At 41.2% G+C, this 22,107-nt stretch overlaps 1 protein-coding gene across 1 annotated transcript; it reads left to right on the top strand.

The window, feature by feature from the left end:
• Window positions 1–538: 538 nt before the first annotated feature.
• Window positions 539–21,209, top strand: LOC117666591 (hepatic lectin-like). Its single transcript, XM_034419348.3, has 6 exons — window positions 539–703; window positions 1,762–1,869; window positions 8,665–8,745; window positions 11,929–12,080; window positions 18,434–18,546; window positions 20,648–21,209. Exons 1-6 carry the CDS (start codon window positions 661–663, stop codon window positions 20,787–20,789), a joined length of 639 nt encoding a protein of 212 aa, XP_034275239.2. The 5' UTR covers window positions 539–660; the 3' UTR covers window positions 20,790–21,209.
• Window positions 21,210–22,107: the final 898 nt, after the last annotated feature.

Here is a 22,107-nt window from a genome sequence, read left to right as displayed (position 1 = left end):
ATCGAACCTGGCATCATTATTTGGAATCTATATATAGTGCATCTTTTATGATTTGTGATTCATCTATCATCTTTTTTTTTTGTGCTTGGCCTTTGCTTAGTCCAACATGGGCAAAGAGGTGATTCTTCAAATATCAGATACCCAAGCCTTTTAGAGTTAGGGCTACATATGTCAAACAACAACTTTAAAAGACCCCATCCTCCTCAATCACTACCTAAGCTACTAGTTTCCATAGCTGAGACAACATGAAAGTCTTTCTCCCCCCCCCTAATTAGAATATTAAGGGGAAAAAAAATAAAACAGGACAGTTTTCAATACTGCTCATTTAGAAATCAACTGATGCATGTAAGGAGGTGAAAGTATTGATTTCTGGCCAAGAACATTTTGAACAGGGGAAAAAAAATCATTAGCAAATTTCCCAAGAACAGTTTTTTTTAAAATACTGTAATGTTCAATCAATGAGGTTGGAGGAGGTGACCACATTAAAAAAAAAAGAGGGAGAGAGAAAGTAAGTAAGTTGAGGCCAGAGGGCACCAGAGCTGGGATGTAAACTGTTCTGCCGCTAGCAGTTGGAGCCTGGCCTCTCAGTAGAATTGACAAGGTGAACTGCGGTGTCCTTATTTTACAAAATCAAAATCTGCAAAGAAGGATCTCAGCCAGATGGAGGATGAAATATATCACGATGATCTTCGCACTGATAAAAGTAAAAAAAATTTTTCCTTCTTGGCAATCAGTAATCAGCAGCTGAAGCGTCAGATTTGCTCCTGACATTGAGATTTAAAATTTACATTTTAAATTTGTAATCATAGAGTTGGTGTACTTAAGTAGTGATTAGTGTGTCTCATATTTTCCAGAGGCAGACTTCTATTTGGAAAGATGCTAGAGGACAATCCTCTATTGCAGTTCTTCTTTCATTTTCTTTCTTAATGGATAAACCGCCAAAATTAAAGATTCAGAAAATAAAGTTGAGTTAGAATGTTTCTGATTAGGCATGTTGAGCTCTAACGCAGCTTGAGAGCACAGATGTTTTAAGGAGTTCTAAGCTATTGCTGCCCTGATTTGGTTGCTCTGAAGACATATTTTCATTGGTGGGTTGTTTTCTTAATCTATTGAGTAGGTTAGTGGCCATTCCTTATTTTCGAGGTGTTGATGGTATATGTGGATTTCAGCTAGAATAGTTGGATTTCCACCAAATCCAAGAGTCCCTCCCACACACATACTTTTGGATATGTGCATATGCCTTCAAGTCCTCTTTGACCACCGAGACTACAGTACTCCTTGTAATTTTAAGGGAAATTGTTCAAAAGTGGTTTGCCCTTGGCATCCTCCTGAGAGAGACTGACCAGCCCAAGGTCACCTAGTTGTCTTTGTGCTTAAGGTGGGAGTAGAACTCACAGCCTCTCCTTTTCTAGGCTGGTGCCTTAACCACCAGACCAAACTGGGTCTCCTCACAATTGTTTGTACCATTTACAAATAATGGCAGGTCTCACCTCACCGATCAATAAAGATCAAGGGAATAATATGCAACCACAGCTAGTATTTCCAGAAAATGAACTGTAATATTTGATGATGTCATGCAAGCTCAGCCAACGACATTGCAACGTTGGCTCAGTTCATGCTACAGGCATCCAACAAGAATAAAAATCCATACGTTATTTCACTGACAAAAAATAACTTTCTTTCTGGATTCCTAATGGCATAATGGCAATGGAACAAAATTCCTGCTATTTCTTTGACTCTTTCTCTCTTTTTTTTTAAAAGAAAGGAATTACCTTTATTACACCCAGAGATCTGACTTCCATATCTATATTCTGCTGGCAGTCTCTTTTCTCCTAACAGTTATTTTCTACATTGCAGTTCTTTACAAAGGTATGTGTTTCATAATTTTGTTCTTTGTTGAGTAATCCTTGGCTTGGTTTCCTTCAGTTGGATAGAGAGGTATATGTTGTTATTAGTTATGGAGTAATCTTAAACTTCACTGAAGCATTCCAAAGTCAAAGACCCCATGAAGCTTTGTACAACATAGCTAGCATTTGCTGCTCCTTCTGCAGATCATCATTTCTGAGCTGATATGGCAGAAAGCCAAAAGGGTTGAGAATCCAAGGAATCCTACTTACAGTGGATCATGTTCCATTTAGGCGATTTCTGAGATGACAACCCTTGGGATCCTGAAGTGAGACAGTTCCTTCAAGAAAGTAGATGATTCTTAAGTCCTGACAAACCTGCTACAGCCTGCACAAAAAGTGCTTTCTAAGGGAGGCTTCACCCAAAAAGATGTGAGGCTGTCTAGTTTCTAGACAACCAACAGATGTACAGGCAGTGGTGGGATTCAAATTTTTTTACTACCAGTTCTGTGGGCGTGGATTGGTGGGCGTGACATGGCATGGCATGGCATGGCTTGGTGGGCGTGGCTTGGTGGGTGTGGCAGGGGAAGGATACTGTAAAATCAGGTTCACCTGATTCGCTGATCCCTTTCTGGATCAGGCAGGGGAAAGATACTTTTTATCAGGTTCGCCTGATTCACCAGTTGCGTCCCTTTCTGGATCAGGACTCCTTATGCACAGTCACTCAGGCACTCGTCACTTCCTGCCTGGACTACTGCAATGCTGTCTACATGGGGCTCCCCTTGAGGAGCACCCAGAGGCTCCAACTGGTGCAGAATGTGGCCGCGTGGGGGATTATGGGAGTGATGGGGCGCTCCCATGTGACACCCCTCCTGCGCAAGCTGCATTGGCTTCCGGTGGTCTTCCGGGTGCGCTTCAAGGTGTTGGTTACCACCTTTAAAGCGCTCAATGGCATTGGGCCTGCGTACTTACGGGATCGCCTTCTGCCGCCGATAGCCTCCCACCGGCCAGTTCGCTCCCACAGAGAGGGACTCCTCAGGGTGCTGTCAGCCAGGCAATGTCGGCTGGCGACCCACAGGGGGAGGGCCTTCTCTGAGGCAGCACCTGCCCTCTGGAACGATCTGCCCCCAGAGATACGTAGGATACCAGATCTCTGTGCTTTTCACCGTGCCCTCAAAACTTTTCTATTTCATCAAGCTGGGCTGACGTAACACACACACACCCTTAGATATTTAGATATTTTTAATTGTAATGGATTTTAGTCGGATTTTAGTCGGGAGGTTTTAAATTTTGGGCCAAAATTTGTTTAATTATTTTAAAAGTTAAAATTTTATATTGGGATGTTTTTTTTATTCTTGGCTGTGCACCACCCTGAGTCCAGCAGGAGAAGGGCGGTGTAAAAAAAATTATAAAATAAAATAAATAAATAAAATAAAATAAATAAATAAAATCTCCATTCCCTCCCCACTCCAGGGAAAAGTTACTGCAAAATCCCCATTTCCTCCCAATCAGCTGGGACTCAGAAGGCAAAGAATAGATGGGGGCAGGGCCAGTCAGAAGTGGTATTTACCTGTTCTCCAAACTACTCAAAATTTCCACTACCAGTTCTCCAGAACTGGTCAGAACCTGCTGAATACCACCTCTGCGTACAGGTTGAGACTGAAATAAGAGTTGGCTCACCTGGAAAACAAGCAAATTGGAGAATGTTGATGTACACTGACTAGACAAGCAACAGAGTTTTGAGGGGAAACCTTCTCCAGCTATTTAGCCAGAGATTGTATTCTGCCTCTATCCTGCCTTCCTCTTAACATCTTGACTAGGTAAATTGCAGTTAATTTGTAAGCAGACTGAAAACACTAGAGCAGACATGTCTAACTCACGGGCCATGGGCCACCTGTTACCATGGACAGCTTAAAATGTGGCCCCACAAGATCATAAACATTTAACATTATTGTTTGATATTATATTATTATATATGTTATTAAAATATTATACATTTTATATGAGATCCAAGACAATTCCTTTCCATTCAATGCAGCCTAGGCAAGCCAAAAGGTTGGACACCCAAACCCCAGAGCAACTAAAAGTATCAGAGATGGCACAGCTGTAACTCAATAATGGAAAATATGTTTTACATGGATTAGTTACCAGACCCTCTTAGCATCTCCATATGGAATCTGGAAAAATTCATGTCTGATTTTGTTTTGTTACTATTTCTGGTAGCTCTTAATAGATTTTTGCAAATTAGGACTGAATCGTTTTATAATTTTATTTTATAAAATTATTATAAATTATTTTAATTTGATTTCATAATTTTATTATTGATGACACGAGGTATAGGAAGAAGATTGTTTTTACTGAAATATTAGTGAAGAAGGTATGATACACACACACACACACTGTTTCCCCGAAAATAAGACCCAATTGGAAAATTTGCCTTAGCATGACTTTTTCAAAATGCTTGTAATATAAACCTTACCCCCAAAATAAGTCCCAGTTAAGATCAGCCAGATAGACGCATTTAGTACCATATTTCCCTGAAAATAAGACCAAACTCGAAAATAATGCATCTTTTGGAGCAAAAATTAGTAAATGAAATACTGGAGAACTCCCAAATTTTAGTACTGATAGCACTGGATAAGTGAACTAGCAATCTAACTGGGTGGCATATACTTTCAAACTTTCTCTTAGACTAGACTCTTGAGAACTTAAATGCAGCATTTATCTTTAAATCCTTTTTTTCTGAGGCAAAACCCATTTTTCTTCTTTTTACTGAAGCACAATTCTATTACAGATTAAAATAGATAAAAATAGTAGCAAAAAGATTACAGTTAGTTTAGCACGGCGCAACTTTCACACAAGTACCAAGAGCACTTCTATATCAAGGCTTGTAAAAATTGCTTAACATCCGTTTGAACCTTGCCCAACTAAGATGAATCAGAGCTGCCTATTTCAGAAAACTTCAACATGTGTTTCCCTTTTCCTAAATTTATATTCACTGAGTTATTCATCTAACCATTTATAAATAGGTACCTGAGATAGCACCATCTTCTTTCTCAAACAGAGAATAGCCTTGTGTCAAGACTCTTTATCAATGTATATTTTTTCTGAGAGAGATTTTCATATGTTAGGTAGACTCATGTTCCTAAATATCTGTGTCTTCTTTGAAATGACTTTTCTCTCTCTTTGCAGAAGTCTGCTTGCTTAATAAGGAATTTATGACCTTATTTTAATAGTATTTCCTAGCTCTAAGCTCCACTGATAAAGGTTTCTTTAGATACCAAAGTCAGAATTAGGACCTGCAATGAAAAGATCTCTTCTATCCCACCAGCTGATGTTTCATTCTCTCAGAATTATTTATTATTTATTTATCAATAAAATTTGTATAGCTGCCAGTTCACAAATGCTACTCTAGGTGTACAGCAATAGAAGAACAAAAAACAAGAAAGATAAAAACTATAAAATCCAAATTAAAAACTAAATATTATAACAACAAATATTCAAACCCTAGGCAAAGGGAGAATAAGCATGGGCATGGACAATGGAGCCATCTGAGCATATCTGCAGCTCCCTGGGAACCCCAAGTCCTATTACTTAACCAGGTCTCGCAGGACTTCTGGACTATTAAAATGGTTGGGCCCAATCTAATTATAGAGGGAAGAATGTTCCAGAAGGTGGATGCCATAATAGAGAAAGCATGTTTCCTAGGACCCTCCGAATGTACTGTAGGTCCTTAGTTGATGGTATTTGTAGCACATTGTCTCTGCCAGATCTAATGGGCAGGCTGATGTAATTGGGGAAAGGCAATCCCCCAAATAGCCTGATCCCATGCCATGAAGAGCTTTAAAAGTGAAAAACAGCATCTTGAATTGGACAGTAGTGACAGGCAGAAGAAAGTGTGGCAGGAACTAAGGAATTCTTCTCTCCTTTGAAGGAAGAAGATTGGAAATCTAAAGCCAATATCCATTTTTGACCCTTTGGCCTCACTCCAGAGACAGTTCACTAGGCCTATAGGATCCAGCTGCTGCTTTTAATTGCCTAAAATATCTTTCTTCTTCCAGATCTTGATGGTGTTCGTTGTTTAGTTTACTTTAATGATTAGCCCATGGGCCATATCAACGTGCAGAGTTCCAAACACAAATTATTACTAAACTCCGATAAAAAAACAATTTAAAATGGAATTGGAATAAAATACAATTTATAATGGAATTGGAATAAAATACAATTTAAAATGAGATTTGAATAAAATACAATAATTTAATACACGGATAAATAAAATATGAAATTATATTTCAGTGTAATCCCTACAATCTACCCCAATCAGTCCCACATATACCGATCTCAACTGAACCATTTTGTTCAAGTACTGTGTTGTGTTAAATGTTGTTTTCAAATTCTGGCCGTACATAAGGTAAGGCTGTTTTGGTATGGGGTTCCCAATGGATCATTTGTTTAGTATATGGACCGAGGTACCTGTCTCTTACCTTCTCTTATTTTTTTAATAAAGTTTTGTTAATTTTCTACTATTACATTAATTAGTGCTTAATAAACATTGTGTTGTCTGGGCTGTTTCGTTTGCTTAACAATGCAAATTATATTTCTAACCTTTACCCCTTTTTTCAGCCATTGATAAAATAAATTCCATGTTTGGTAGTATTCTGTATCTTCTTTCTGTTTAATCTTCAATGTAACTCTGTCTATTTCTGCACAGTCCAATATCTTCTTAATTATCTCTTCATCTAGGGTATTTCTTCATTTTTCCAATGCTGCGCAAATACAATCCTCGCTGCTGTTAATACATGCAATATTAAATATACACTTTGTTTATCAAATTTTTCTGGTACTATACCTAATTTTAAAAAGTTCAGGTTTAAAATCTACATGTTTTCCTGACATCTTTTCTAGTCACATGTGTATTTTTGGCCAAAATTTTTTTGCTTTACCACAAGTCCACCACATATGATAACATGTGCCAGATTTTTGGTTATATTTCCAACATTTACTAGACATATTTTTGAACATTTTGGCTAACCAAGCAGGTGGTAAATGCCATCTATAAAACATTTTATATAAGTTTTCTTTATAAGAAGTTGCCATTGTTAATTTATAATTTCTATCCCATATATTTTGCCATTTCTCTAATTCTATATTATATCGAAAGTTTTTTGCCCATAGTATCGTTTCTTTTACTTGTCCATCTTCCATTTTCAAATTTAATAGAAAGTTATATAGTTTCTTAATCAATTTTTCATTGGAGTTCAACAGTATCTGATCGAAGATCGTCTGTTCTTTATAAAAGCCATGCATTTTCGCATCATGTTTCTCACCCTCTTATACAGGCGACAATCAAATACTGTAGGATGTGAGCAGTGGTGGGATTCAAAAATTTTTACTACTGGTTCTGTGGACGTGGCTTGGTGGACATGGCGTGGCTTGGTGGGAGTGGCAGGGGAAGGATACTGTAAAATCTCCATTCCCAACCCACCCCATCCCACTAACCTGCTTTCCAGCTCCATTCTCCTGTGCAGGGCAACAAAAGAAGACCCAGCCGATCATCCGGGACTCAATCAGCTGGGACTCGGGAGGCAGCGAATAGATCGGGGCCAGCCAGAAGTAGTATTTGCCGATTCTCTGAACTACTCAAAATTTCCACTACTGGTTCGCTAGAACCGGTCAGAACCAGCTGAATACCACCTCTGGATGTGAGCCAGGTCTTCTACCTCTGCCGCTCCGCAAATGCAGAGACATCCATTGTAGGGTATACAATGGAATCGCCCATATCTGACCATTGTGTCAAGACTTGATGGTGGATGAGACCTGGTTTGTAACACTGAGAACTGAAGGGGAGAAGTGGAAGCAAGTACCTGTCTCACAAAAATGCCCACCTGGCATCAACTGTGTTCCCAGGGAAGGAGAAAGGAAGGGGTGGCAGTTGTTGTTCAGGAGACTCTGCAAGTTGCCAGAATCAGAGATAAAGTCTTCTTTTTGAGCCTGGGCAGTCATATAACCTGGAGTAAAATTCTCTTGTCGCTCATCTCTGGGGTTAATTTCCCTCTGTGGAGTCTGGGCACAGTCAGCTTACATGTACTACTTTGATGCCTCAATTTCTAGGATCAATTACTTGTTGATTGAATTACCTGTGACTGTCTTTCACTCCTCCAGCCGGAATGGTTATGCCATTATTTGATCAATGGGCCCTTTCAGATCTGACTGCTAGTTATCCACCCAGTTCCTAGTCTCAGGCTGCTCCTCACCTTGGAAGGCTTCCAATAAATAGCCTGTGCGTCTATGCAGAACTCTGCACCATGGTCTTGTTGGGCAGCATCCTCAATTCCTACAATAATTGCAAACTGTAGGAAACGTGGGGACTCATAAGTCCTATGGACCACCTTGACCTTGAATGAGTCAGTGTGGACTGGGTCCACTCATCACGCTAAGACATACACAGGAGCCCTGGTGGCGCAGTGGATAGAATGCAGTATTGCAGACTAACTCTGCCCACAGCCAGGAGTTCAATCCTGATGGGGCTCAAAGTTGACTCAGCCTTCCATCCTTCCGAGGTCAGCAAAATGAGGACCCAGATTGTTGGGGGCAATAAGCTGACTCTTTAAACCGCTTAGAGAGGGCTGTAAAGCACTGTGAAGTGGTATATAAATCTACAGTAAGTGCTATTGCTATCATAGTTTGCAAATCCCAATAGCTGGGATCTTGCACAGCCTTAAACCATAACAAGCTAGGCAAGCAAACCCAACAGTTTTAAAATGTCAAAAGTTACCGAGTCTAAAATGCTGACCTTCCCTTCCTTTGTATTTTTTTCCAGACGCAACTCTTTCATCAGAAATTAACAAAATAAGGAAAAGTATGCATTATTCACTACCAGTGGATGACCTTGATGACAAATGTAAGTCTTGATGATAACCCATCCTAGTTATCTTCCTAGAGTTCCTGGCTATAAAATGACAGCATTATTTCACTAAGTTTTCTGGTCTCTGAATAATCAAAGCTGTATGATTCCTTTCTATTGTTTTCTGTATTTACTACTTCTGCTTGCTTATTGGCACTATTTCACAGAAGGAAAAAGAGAATATACTGGTGGATACTGGAAGGGCCATGGCTAACTCCGAGAACTAGGTGGAAGGGGTCTTCTTTCCTTTACAGTTTTCTCGTTTATAAGAAATTGTAGAAAGTTGGGCAGCAGATTGGCCCTTTGAAAGTTTAGGCAAAGTCACTGAACTCTTGTCATCGTAGTTGCTTCATCTGCATTGGGCATTTTTCTCATCCCTACTTAATAGGAAAGGAATGGAGTTAGAACTGTAACTGTAAAAAAAAAAGATAATACATATTCTTCCCTATTAGCCAAGGACTGCAATTGGGACAATGATGATAAAGTGATGTCTCCAGAGGGGGAGAAACTGAAGGGAGACATTTAGTTTTCTAGGTATGTTAAAATTTTGATGCTTAACACACCACCATTTTTGTTTGAAAGCCACTGAAAAAAAATCACACCTCCATTTTCAAGTTGCAGATAGTCCTTGAGTTACTACCATTCATTTAGTGACTGGTTGAAGTTACTATGTCACTGAAAAAAGTAACTTATGACTGTTTTTCAGATTATGACCATTGCAGCATCTCCGTGGTCATGTGATCAAAATTTGGATGCTTAGCAACTGGCGTGTACTTATGATGGTTGCAGGGTCCCGGGATCATATGGTCACTTTCTGACATCTTCTGACAAGCAAAGTCAATGAGAAAGACTTAACAACCGTGTTACTAACTTAACTGCATTGTTTCACATAACAATTTTGGCAAGAAAGGTCAAAAAATGGGGCAAAATTCTCCTTCTTGCTTAGCAATGGAAATTTTGGGTTCAGTTGTGGTCGTAAGTCGAGGACTACCCAAATTCGTTACTAAATTTTGGTGACACTGTCTTGCAGGGAGCGTAACTCTCTGTCGTCTTCCATTTCAATAGTTATATAGTTATCTACTTACTGTGGTATTAAAGGTAAATATAAAGGTTCCCCTCACACATATGTGCTAGTCATTCCTGACTCTAGGGGGCGATGCTCATCTCCGTTTCAAAGCTGAAGAGCCAGCGCTGTCTGAAGATGTCTCCATGATCATGTGGCCGGCATGACTAAATGCCAAAGGCGCACGGAACGCTGTTCCCTTCCCACCAAAGGTGGTCCCTATTTTTTCTACTTGCCAAACTGCTAGGTTGGCAGAAGCTGGGACAAGTAACAGGAGCTCACCATTACCCAGCACTAGGGATTTGAACCACTGAACTGCCGACCTTTCGATCAACAAGCTCAGCGTCTTAGCCTAAATATTTCATACAAATCCCCTAGTGTAGTGGCTCTTCTCTAATGGACACAAGACAGTAAGACCATAAGAAGAAGAGCCCTGTTAGAAAATGGGTCAAGGCCCATTTTAGTTCAGCATTCTGCTTCTCTCAATGGCCAACCCAATTAACCCAGCTGGAGTAGGAGTAGGAGTAGGAAGTGATAATGTATCTCTCTCCCATCATGGTTCTCCAGCAACTAGTATTTTGGAGGCATGCTGATTGCAATGGAGAGGTAATACAGAATTGTATGTGAAGTTTCCGAAAGATGTCCTAATTAATTCATGAGCCATGAGCCAAACTTCAAAAGAAAACATTGTAAAAAGAATTTTAAAGTGCCCAGAGTCACCCAATTAAGATGGGCAGGCACAGAAAATAGATAGATAGATAGATAGATAGATAGATAGATAGATAGATAGATAGATAGATAGATAGATAGATAGATAGCCCACAGAGTTTTCAAGGCTGTAAACTTTAATAGGCTTGTTTTCTATGAGTCTGTTGTTTTTTTTCTTTTTTAAAAAAATAAAAGCCACTAATTCACAGTCCACCCAGCACAAATCAGCAAATGGAGAATCAGCAACCACCTTGACTTTCACTCTTATGAGACAAATTGCACACCTTGGTTATTATGATTTGCAGGAAAAGGCACCTTAGACCTCAACCTAAACCTTGTGCTGTTTTCTGCCAAAATCCTGACCCACAATGCTAAACTCTGTCTCTCAAGATGCTATTTGTCAAAACATCAGGGAGAGAATGAATTTTCCCATAGATCACGACTTTCCATTGGAAAGTGATACACAGTGCAAGATTTGAGACAGAGGTGGGATTTTGTGTTTTTTTCCCCTTAGAAAAGAAATTAATCAGATTAAGTATGCTTAAAATATATATTTAATAAAATTGGTTTTGGCCATCAGCCACAGAGACCTGGGGCGGTCAGAAGCAACTTATCTTCCACATCGATTCCATACCTATATAAGATTGAACCATTGTTGATAGTAATTAAAAATAAAAGAATCATTCCCGAAGATGACATGAGATTTTGTGGCTTACTTGCAGAGAGTTTTTCTCACATACTATAAAAACATTTTACGACATCAATCAATGCTTTCTTTCAATGCAGTACCAGTCAGCCACCTAGTGGATTAAACAAACATGACTTGTTTCTGATTAGTCAGCAGTTTGAGATTTCAGCATGTGGCAGGATAGGAATTTATTTTGCCATGAATCTCAGAAACTGGCAGCCTAATTAAAAACCTAGCAAGTCAGATGTCTCCAGGTCTTTCATTGCTTGGCAAGATCCCAAGTGTGCACATCCAAACGTGTACAAGTTGTACTACCTTAATCCAGGGGTGGGTTCTACTTACCTTTACTACTGGTTCGCATCGTGCCCGCGTGCATGCGCTCTTCTACGCATGCGCAGATCACTTCTGATGACATGTAGGTCAGTGGGCAGAGCCTCCCGCCAGTTTTACTACTGGTTCTATAGAACCGGTCCGAAACGGGGGCAACCCACCACTGTCTTAATCCTCCCCCTCCTTCATTTTATAGATATTCTATCCTTCTACACCAAAAATTTCAGATTGGTTCTGGCATTAAGTGTTGGTTGGATCTGGCCAAGGAAAACATGGAATTCTGACTTGAAAATGGAGATGGAAATTGCAATTGACCAAAAGTCACAGGGATTGTATGTTAAACAACTCAAGATTCCAATTTGAATTAACGCTCTCTCTTTTATTTAACCAGTGTTCCCTTGTGGCCCTAACCACACACAGTGGGAGTACTTTAATGGAAAATGTTATTACTTCTCTCTGAAGAAGAGTATCTGGAGAGTGGCCAATGATCAATGCAGGGACAATCGTGCCCAACTGGTTGTCATCAATGATATGGCTGAACAGGTAACAAGAGGGGACTGTGGCTGCTTCCTTGGAGATCAGACAGGACTCATAACTATGAGATATGGAGAGTATGAAAAGTTAAGAAGCTTGCTACATTCAGAGGGACTCTTCTCTGCCATGTCTACATGCAAGGTGGATTTGGACTAGGGAGACACAAACACAAATCCCCCACGCAGCCATGAATTTTAGGAAGTTATCTTGATTCAGATGTATCCTCTCAGCCTAATCTATCTTCCTGCAAGAATAAAATGAAAGGGGGGAGAGAAAGCACAAGGGCCATATCTACCATCTTGAGTTTTTAACAAAGATTGGCAAGCAAATTTTATGGCAAATAAGTGGAGTAAATAAGACACAATTAGTGGCAACCAGACTATCTGTATGAGATATATGGCTCAAGGGATCTATGGATGGATGAGTGGGTACTTAAAAGCTTACAAAAGTCATGGCACAAAAATCACATTCATATTTTTATAAAGGCTAAAGGTTGCTTGGATGGGCAAACTTTTTGCTCCGAGGGAATACGTGACATTTGGCAAAGATGGACTCGGTAACATGCATCAGTCATGCATAAGCTCAGAACTGTCCTCTATAGAGATTCTCAGTCATCCAGGCCATGATTGTCCCAAAGGTGCTTTCCAAAAGGCAACTGGACTTTCTTTGATTTTCCTTGAAGATTTTTTGCTTTCATCCAACCAGCTAAAGAACTGAATAACAGATGAACAGAATAAAAGAGTTGGAAGGAACCTTGGAGGTCTTCCAGCCTCCCTCCCCTTCCCCACGTTCAAGCAGGAGACCCTACACCACTTCAGACCAGGGGTGAAATGCTCCCGGTTTGGACCAGTTCTGCCAAACTGGTAGCGATGGCGGCCGGTGGTTTGGAGAACCGGTAGCAACGGCAGCGTGACGCTCCGCCCAGCCGCCCAGCGGCTAACTTATTTTTTTACCCTCTGCATGCGCAGAAGGGTTTGCGCATGTGCAGAGGGTCCAAGCGTGCATGTGACGCACGCATGTGCACAGCGCATACACTTCCAAACCGGTTAGGAAGGTAAGTAGATTTCACCTCTGCTTCAGACAAATGGTTGCCAATCTCTTTTTAAAATCTTTCAGTGTTGGAGCACACACAATTTATGGAGGCAAGTCGTTCCACAGATTAATTGTTCTAACTCTCAGGAAATTTCTCCTTAGTTTTATGTAGGTTGCTTCTCACCTTGATTAGTTTCCATCTGTTGCTTCTTGTTCTGCCTTCAGGTGCTTTGGAGAATAAATTAATCCTCTCTTCTTTGTGACAGCCCCTTAAAATATTGGAAAACTGCTATCATGCTATCTTGCTATCATTGAAGAAGCTTCTTGGATGAGAACAGAAACGTCTTCAAGGAAAAAAGCAGAAAAAATCCAGTTGCCTTTTGGAAAGCACCTTTAAGTCAGAAGCATCACAGGTGGCACGCAGAGCCATATCTGTGGGCATGCGAGCATTGCCCTAGCTCAGCTCCAGCGTGCATGCACATGCCGGCCAGCTGATTTTTGGGCCTTCCGGGCTCACCAGAAGTTGGGAAATGCACCATTTCCAGCCTCCAGAGGGCTGCCGGGGGTAGGGGTGGGGGAGGCCATTTTCATCCTTCCCAGTCTCCAAGAAAGCCTCTGGAGCAGTGGTGGGTTTCAACAACTTTTACTACCAGTTCTGTGGGTGTGGCTTGGTGGGCGTGGCATGGCTTGGTGGACGTGGCTTGTTGACAGGGGAAGGATATTGCAAAATCTCCATTCCCTCTCCACTCTTGAGGAAGGTTACTTCAAAATCCCCATTCCCTCCCCACCCCACTAACCTGCTCTGGGAAGGAATCAAACTCCCCCCTCTTCATTTCCCCAAATAAAATATTACTCATGAGAAAAGGCTCCCAGAAAAGCAAGGAAAAATCAAGCTGCTAACAAAGGAACCTACCTGAGGCCCATTCCACATTCCTGCCAGCTGCATAAAGGAAACTTTGTAAGAAGAAAACAGCTATCAGTGCTTAGAGATAATAGAAAGTGTAAGGTGACCAGACATCCCGCTTTTGGCGGGACAGTCCCGATTTTTAGCAATTTGACCCGCGTCCCGCAGCATTTTAAAAAAGTCCCAATTTTTCATTCTGCCTCCTGAGTCCCAGCTGCCTCCTGAGTCCCAGCTGATGGCTAGAGGGAAAAAAACTGTTTAAACTCTTGCCGCGGGGCTTCAAAGGGCCGCCCTACAGGTGATCAGTGTTAAAAGAAAACAAATGAGTAGACTGATTAGCTCAGCTTCCCCACTCTCAGCTGATTTGCTCTCAGCTGTTTTGCGCAGGGCTCTGTTCCTGGAGCAGATTTTTTTCCCCCTAGCTATGCTGAAAAGCAAAAGTGAAAGTAAATGGCTGCAACATGACAAAATGAGGCAGAGAGATATTTCTTTTTCTTTTTCTTTTTCCTCACCAAAAAAGGTAGGTGCAAAACTGCAAACAATGGGAAATTTAGGGCAAAAGAGGAGAGTTCAAGATTTTAAAACACAAAAGAAAAAAAGCTCTATTTAACTAGGGAATTGTAATAATTGAGATACTATTAATTGTATATTGTGTTGAAAGCAGAAATGGTTAAGTTGTGGTTTGGAGGAATATATGGGGGAAATTATTTGGTTTATTATTATTGGTAAATATAATTAATTGATTTGTAAGAAATTGGATTGCATGGAAATAATTGGAATATTCATGTTCATATTGATTAATATACAAAAAAGATAGTTATATAACTAATTGATCTATATTAAAATGTTGAATTTGTATTAAACAACTGTATTACATAATTATATAATTAACCAATGTGAGGATGGATATAAAAATAGATGACAATGGGAAGGGGTATAATATAGAATAGAAGGGGAAAATTGAATTTGATTAAGATTAGAGATGAGGATGAAGGGTAATATTGGTTTTTTTAAAAAAAATAGATGAGGAATAAATATGGCAAAAAGGAAATATAGAAATTGTAAATTTAATTGAAATGACTAAACACTGTTTAAATTTGTGAACAGGCCAAATATTCTGTTCAAAGGAAATACATTGTATGTGTGTTTCTAATTATTGCTATTTATTCATATTTGTTCTCTTTTATTCTTTTAAGTTTAACAATTCATTCTTTATCTTAATATCTTTATATTTGTTTGGGGTTGGCTTTCTTCCCTTTCATCTTTTTTATTGTACAGCAATCTTTCTCCTCAAACCTACCACTTCTCTCTTTTCTTTTCTTCTTACTTTCTCTTCCCCCCCACCCTCTTCTTCTCCTCCCTACTTCCTCTTCCTTTCTCCTTCTCCTCCTCTCTTCCTCCCTCTCTTACCCTCCCTCCTACTCTAATTTCCCTTCCCTTCCTTCATCCCTCTCTATTGCTGTATCCTTTTATGCATATGGACTACTCAGAGGGCTGAAAAAGTTATTTTGACTGGTCCTCGCACTTTTGACCAGTCCTTGAACTTACGACTGTCCTCACATTTTATGTTTTTGCCCTATCTTGTCACCATGGTGAAGAGAAGCAATTGTGAAATGAGTGCCATGGTTGTTAAGAATGCTGCACGGGCATAAATGTGAGGATGGTCATAAGTGTGAGGACCAGTCAAAAGTGCGAGGACCTGTCAGAAATGACTTTTTTCAGCCCTCTGATTAGTTCTGTTGTGCATATGGACTACTCAGAGGGCTGAAAAAGTTATTTTTGACTGGTCCTCACACTTTTGACCAGTCCTCAAACTTATGACTGTCCTCACATTTTACGTTTTTTTGCCCTATCTTATCACCATGGTGAAGAGAAGCAGTTGTGAAATGAGTGACATGGTTGTTAAGAATGCTGCACGGGCATAAATCTGAGGATGGTCATAAGTGTGAGGACCAGTCAAAAGTGCGAGGACCTGTCAGAAATGATTTTTTTCAGCCCTCTGAGTAGTCCCTATACACATAGCCACGCCCACCCGGTCACATGACCAGCTAGCCACGCCCACCCGGTCACATGACCTCCAAGACATGCCCACAAAATAAGCCCCACCCACAATGGTGTCCTTCTTTACTAATGTTAAAATCTGGTCCCCTTAAGAAAGTGGAAGCCGGAAGTTCGGCTTCATTTACAAGCAGGCAGAAAACTCATTCAAGATAGGATATTTCATAATGGAAATCGCCCAAACCTTTTTAGAAACACAAAGCCCATGTTGCACAAACCCCAAAACTTCAAAAACATACAACCATATAAGAATCCCTCCTCTTATCCAGTTTGTTGTTCAGCTGACCCAGAAACAAACTGCTGAATGTCACTTCTCTTCTGCAAGTAAAAACCTCCTTCCAGCAACTGCTTCTTGGCTTGTCAATTTAAAGCAATGGCGTCTTGTTTTTTCTTCTTCTTCATGTTTGCCAAGTGATCTCCCTGCTGAAAAGCGGGCCCTGATTTTTTCCTTCTGGCCGATCAGTTGGGAGGCTTCTTGGCTTGTCAATTTAAAGCGACGGTATCTTGTTTTTTTCCTCTCTTCTTTGTCAAGTGATCTCCCCACTGAAAAGCGAGCCCTGATTTTTTCCTTCTAGCCGATCAGCCGGGAGACTGGGAAGCAGCGAATAGATTGTGGGCGGGGCCAAGCAAAGGTGGTATTTACCGGTTCTCCGAACTACTCAAAATTTCCACTACCGGTTCGCAAGTACTGGTAAAAACCGGCTGAAATCCACTTCAGCTCTGGAGCCTGGGGAGGGCGAAAAATGGGCCTACCGGGCCCACTGGTAACCTTTTTGCCGCCGTGTGCCAAAAGCAGGGGGAGCATGGGGGGGTGTCACTCGCGTATGTGCAGGGACATGGGGCACAGGGGGGACATTGAATTCTGGGTGTGGGCACATGCACGCAACCCCCCTGCACTCCCCCTGCTTTTGGCACATGATGGCAAATAGGTTAGTCATCACTAACCTAGAGAACATAATATAAACTACAAAAGATAAAAATTGTAAAAAAAAAAAGGTGCAGAAAAAGAAGAAAACAGAAAAGAAAGAAAAAGAAGTGATCCCCTTCCCCTTCATCCCCAGGAAATATAGTTAAGATTAGCTAGGGAACAATTCCAAGGCTGAGCAAATAACAGAGATCAATCCTAGCTGCATTTTAAAGTAGAATCAGCAGCATATGTGTTCATTTATATGCAGAGAATGAAAGAGAGAGAGAGAGAATTTGCTGGGAAGTGAAACCCCTCAAGCTATTTTTTTTCTCTTTAAGGATGTATTAACAAAATAATCGATCAAGCACAGGATTCAAAGAAGCAGGGAAAGGCAAGGATGCTTCCCTCTAGAACACGGGTGTCAAACTCAATTTCATTGAGGGACACATCAGGGTTGTGTTTGACTTCGGGTGGCCAGGGTGGGCGTGGCCAGGGTGGGCATGGCCAGCTTGACTTCACTCATGTCAGGGGTGTCTGTGGTGGCTCGAGTGCTCTGCCAGCGAAAATGGGCTCACAAGCTCTGTTTTTGGCCATGAGGGCCTCCTGCTGCCCTCTGCCAGTGAAAATGGAACTCTGGGGGGGGGTCACTTGCTCCCCCGGGCTCTGTTTTCAGCCGCGAGGGCCTTCTGTCACCCTCTGCCAGCAAAAATGGAGCTCAGGGCAGGGGTGGGTTCTGTGGGCGTGGCTTATTTTGTGGGTGTGGCTCGGAGATCATGTGACTAGGTGGGCATGGCTAGCTGGTCAGAGTCATTTCTGGAAGGTCCTCGCACTTACGACCAGTCCTCGCACTTACGACCCGACTCATTTGTTTGCTTTTAACACTGATCAGCTGTAGGACGGCCCTTTGAAGCCCCGAGGCAAGAGTTTAAACAGTTTTTTTCCCCTCTAGTCATCAGCTGGGACTCAGGAGGCAGCAATAGATTGGGGGTGGGACCAAATAAAGGGTAAGAATAACGTGGGTGGGGGGAAGGGCGGGGGGGAGAACCGGTTCGGTGACATCATATCGTCACCGCTACCGGCTCGGCCGAACTGGACCAAACCGGGAGGAACCCACCACTGGCTCAGGGGGACATATGCCCCCCCAGTGGCTGTGGATTTTGCTGCGTCCCCGAGCTCTGGTTTCGCTGGCAGAGGAACTGCAGGCCAGTCTTTTCCTGTTTCCAGGGCAGCCCCGCAGCACCCTTTTCTTCTCAGGTTTTGTGTATGTGTGTATATTTGTGCAAAATGTGGATTCTCTCAAAGATTGTTGATACTTAACTCATTTCCATGGACAGTGCATTTTGGTTACAAACAAATCCATCTTTGTGTAGCCCAATAACAACATTGTGGTCCAAGACACACATTCCACATTATCCCAATCTTCACACCTTTGCTCTACTTCTCTATCCTGTTCTTTTGCAGAATTTCCTTCAGACACGAGCCAGAAATGAGCGTCATTGGATAGGACTTACAGATATAGATGTAGAGGGAGAATGGAAATGGGTGGATGGTAGCACTTACAGAAATGGCTTCAGGTAAGCACTGAACATTGAATTTCATTTGCCTATCTCCAGATCCCAAGTGTCAATCCAAATGTTTTCCCATATATAATCTCTCAAAAGCTTCTTTTAAAACAGAAACAAACTTTTTTCGAAAGTCAAAAGCCACACATTAGTCTAGTGGGCTGCTCTTCCCAAGAGTGGATTCAGTCACTCACGTCATTTCACTCTGACTGAGACACCATAGTAACTATTAGAGAAATAAATCTTAAGAGGCAGATGTCTTGAGAAGATCTGCTTGTTACACCAAAATGCAGGAAGAAGAAAGCCAGAATCTAATATTTTGGCCTATGTAGAGATCCGTATTTGAAAGCAGAGTTATTTGCTGGAGTTCTTATGTTCTCACTTCAACCTTTATCCTAACAAATGTTATTAATCTGAACTCAGAATTATTCCTTGGCTGTTCTCCAGTCCTAAATGCTACTAGGGAGAGCAGATAAGGCAGGAAAAAGACCCCTGCATTTTTTTTATTTGATTTGATTTATGTTTTGTTACAAGAAGCTGTTGCTAAGACGATTAATTCATGTATTTAATAACTCTCCCTTTCTTTCAAATTAACAATTACAGTTTAGTGATAATTTTTAGAGGTTTCTGGGCTGTAACAAAACCTTTTGGGAAAGGGTTGCATGCAGCTCTGGGGCTTCAGATTATGGCCCTCTGTTCTAAAAGATCAAATTCAACATTATTTTAAATATGTAGAAACCTTTGAACTGTGATGCTGGAGGTGACTACAGGTAGTCCTCAAGTGTCTGGTTCACTATTTTGGCCGTGGGAAGGCCTGATGGCAATTTTCGCATGCTTTTACTTTTGCTGTAACAGCTTCGGAATTAGGGAGGGGGAATTGCCTTCGGAGATGAAGCAGACTCTTTCCCAGCCAGTTCCACCCTGGTTCCAAGGCTGTTGTACCCCGAGAGTGAACTGTTATCTGCCTAGCACCGCAGTGTTCTCAAAACAACTTTGTGCTACCACATTGGCTGCCAGTGGACTGGTCAGGGGGGCTGGGTTTGGGGAAATGGAAGAATTGCTTTGTGCTTCACATGGGACCCTCAGATTCCACCTGACTTTACTACACCACTTTCCCTCGATAAAAGTTCTTTTGATTCGACTCAATGAAATCAAGAATTTTGCTTTCCTGAGGGACCAGCTGAGGCAACAATTCACTTAGTGATGGTTCAAAGTCACCACAGCGCCCCCCCTCCCCCCCGGAATGTACTTACAACACAGTCTCAAAGTTCCAAATGTTGCAGCACCACGGCAGTTGTTCATCTTTATGACCGATCACAGAGACACTGCAACGTTCCCCTTTCCTATTCCCCTCCTCCACAGGGACCTAACAGGTTTTAGCCCTGCTCTGCTAGCCCACCGGCTCTTCCCCACCCCAAAAGGTTCACTCATCTTTCAAAGATCCAGAGTTTCAGAACAGACTGACCGTTCCTCTCTCCTCAAGTGAACTGTCTCCTCTCCAGCCTCTCTGCTGCGGGGTTTGGGCAACAGCATGGTTTCTTTCCCTGCTCCTGGCGCTCCAAAAGCAGAATGGCGAGAGCAGAGGCAGAGCAGGATGAGCTGCTCAGCTTGGCTGACTCACTGAGGCTGCCTGCTAAGGACACCCAATCCACTTTTGGAGCACCGGGCAGCCTTGGTGAGTCTGAAGGAGTGCAACATTGTGCCCCTAAAGGCTTCTGTTCTCTTCTTCAAAAGCTTTTGCAAAGGGACGGAGGCCTGAAGCAGCATGAGACTACTCTCCCGAAGCCTTCCATCCCTTTGCGAAAGCTTTTGGTGCAGAGAACTGAAGCCTTTGAGATAGAATTTTACGCTCCTTCAGAGTTACCGAGGCTGCCCGGCGGTCCAAAAATGGACCAGGTGTCCTACACAAGGCAGCCTCGGTGAGTCAGCTGGAACTGAACCAGATGGATATTTCTTTCCACAAATTCATCTGAACATGCTAGATTTCTTTCTAAAACGGTAAAGAAAAAAAAATCTTCTGACGCCTTATAGAATAAAATTTTTTGTTACTGCTGGAGCTTTTGTAGACTTTAGTGGACTATTGATTAAAACACAATTTTTCCCCCCATCTCAGGTACTGGAAGCAAGGGGAGCCTAATAATGATCAGTCAAACGAGGACTGTGCACATCTCTGGGGCAACGGAGAATGGAACGATGTTTACTGCACATATTTATGCTACTATATCTGTGAAAAATCCTCGCCAAGAATCTTCTAAAAATCCTCACGGCACAGACGGACTGAGGGCCTAATTGCCAAATACTGCAGATTTTACCAGAGGTGTCTTATATCTCACTTTTAAAGATGCTACTGCTACAAATCCCAAATGATTCTTTTTTTTTACTATTACTGCCAATTTCCAGCATTTAGTTATTCTGTAATTCTGCAGCTGAACCCATGAATTGGCTAGTCTGGCTTTTAATATACTCTGAGGCCTTGTGGGACATGTACATTCAAACTTTCCACAGTTCATCTTCATATTTTAAGCAACATAATGGATCCAGAGGTCTGCCAATGCGTCGTCTAGCAAAAGCTCTTTTACTTAGCACTCTAATGGTGTTCTCTTGGTTTGCTTTTTTTAATGTGAAAACTTGGAGAAAACGTGCAAAATAATATCATCCTTTTTGTCCTCTGGAAAGACTGCGTTCTCATAGTATCTGTTTAAAATACTTCCTAAAACAAAATCTTGACATTTACTAAGGGCATAAGAACACAACCATATAATAATAATAATAATAATAATAATAATAATAATAATAATAATAATAATAATAATAATTTTATTTCTATACCGCCCTTCTCCCGAAGGACTCAGGGCGGTGTACAGCCTATTTAAAAACAGAATAAACATCAATTTAAAATAATTTAAAAGTATTAAATAAATTTGGCTTAATTTAAAACCCCAAAAATTTAAAACATCCAATTAAAAATTATGTTGCTAACCCAGCCTGGCGGAACAATAGGGTCTTGTTCCCTATAGGGTCTTATGAATATGCCTTATTCATAAACTTAATCCATAGCAGGGGGAAAGGGTGATTAGCCATCAATAAATACAGAGATAACCATGGAAGAAAAACACTGCCCTACGTCAGAAACATCATAGGAATAACCAACAGACTATTACAATCACACAGCATCACTGTAGCATACCAACCAACCAAAGCTCTCGAAACATCTTAAGCAAATCAAAAGACCCAGTAGCCAAAAGAAAGGGGGGAAAAGATACCTACAACATACAGTGTTAAGAACTGTAACAGCCATTATTTATTTATTTGTTATATTGTAAGCATTGTGAGAAAGAAAATACTGTAGAGCTAAGTCACAATTGTTAGTTCAGCAATATTGATTTCCTCTTACTATGCATCCTTTAAGAGAGAAAAATGAGCAATGTTGCAATGGGCTGAATCTGGTTCAGCGGGAAGTGGAACAGTTTTCATTTCACAAAGCCTTTCTGTGAAAATATCACTACTGCAAAACGTGTGGTTTTCCGCTTGATTTCGAAGTAACCCGCTCTTGGAATGTGTATTTTGTTAAAA

The sequence above is a fragment of the Pantherophis guttatus genome, chromosome 2 (genome assembly GCF_059756535.1).
Source record: "Pantherophis guttatus breed Tessera chromosome 2, ASM5975653v1, whole genome shotgun sequence".
Classification (NCBI taxonomy): Eukaryota; Metazoa; Chordata; class Lepidosauria; order Squamata; family Colubridae; genus Pantherophis; species Pantherophis guttatus.
The sequence above is the reverse complement of the archived record's forward strand: the minus strand, read 5'-3'. Positions and strand labels throughout refer to the sequence as shown.

Coding starts and splice junctions, on each gene's coding strand:
- LOC117666591 (XM_034419348.3), top strand. CDS start 661: ATGGAGGATGAAATATATCACGATGATCTTCGCACTGATAAAA. Junction 704..1,761: donor TGATCTTCGCACTGATAAAA/GTAAAAAAAATT, acceptor TTTTTTTAAAAG/AAAGGAATTACCTTTATTAC. Junction 12,081..18,433: donor TCAATGATATGGCTGAACAG/GTAACAAGAGGG, acceptor GTTCTTTTGCAG/AATTTCCTTCAGACACGAGC.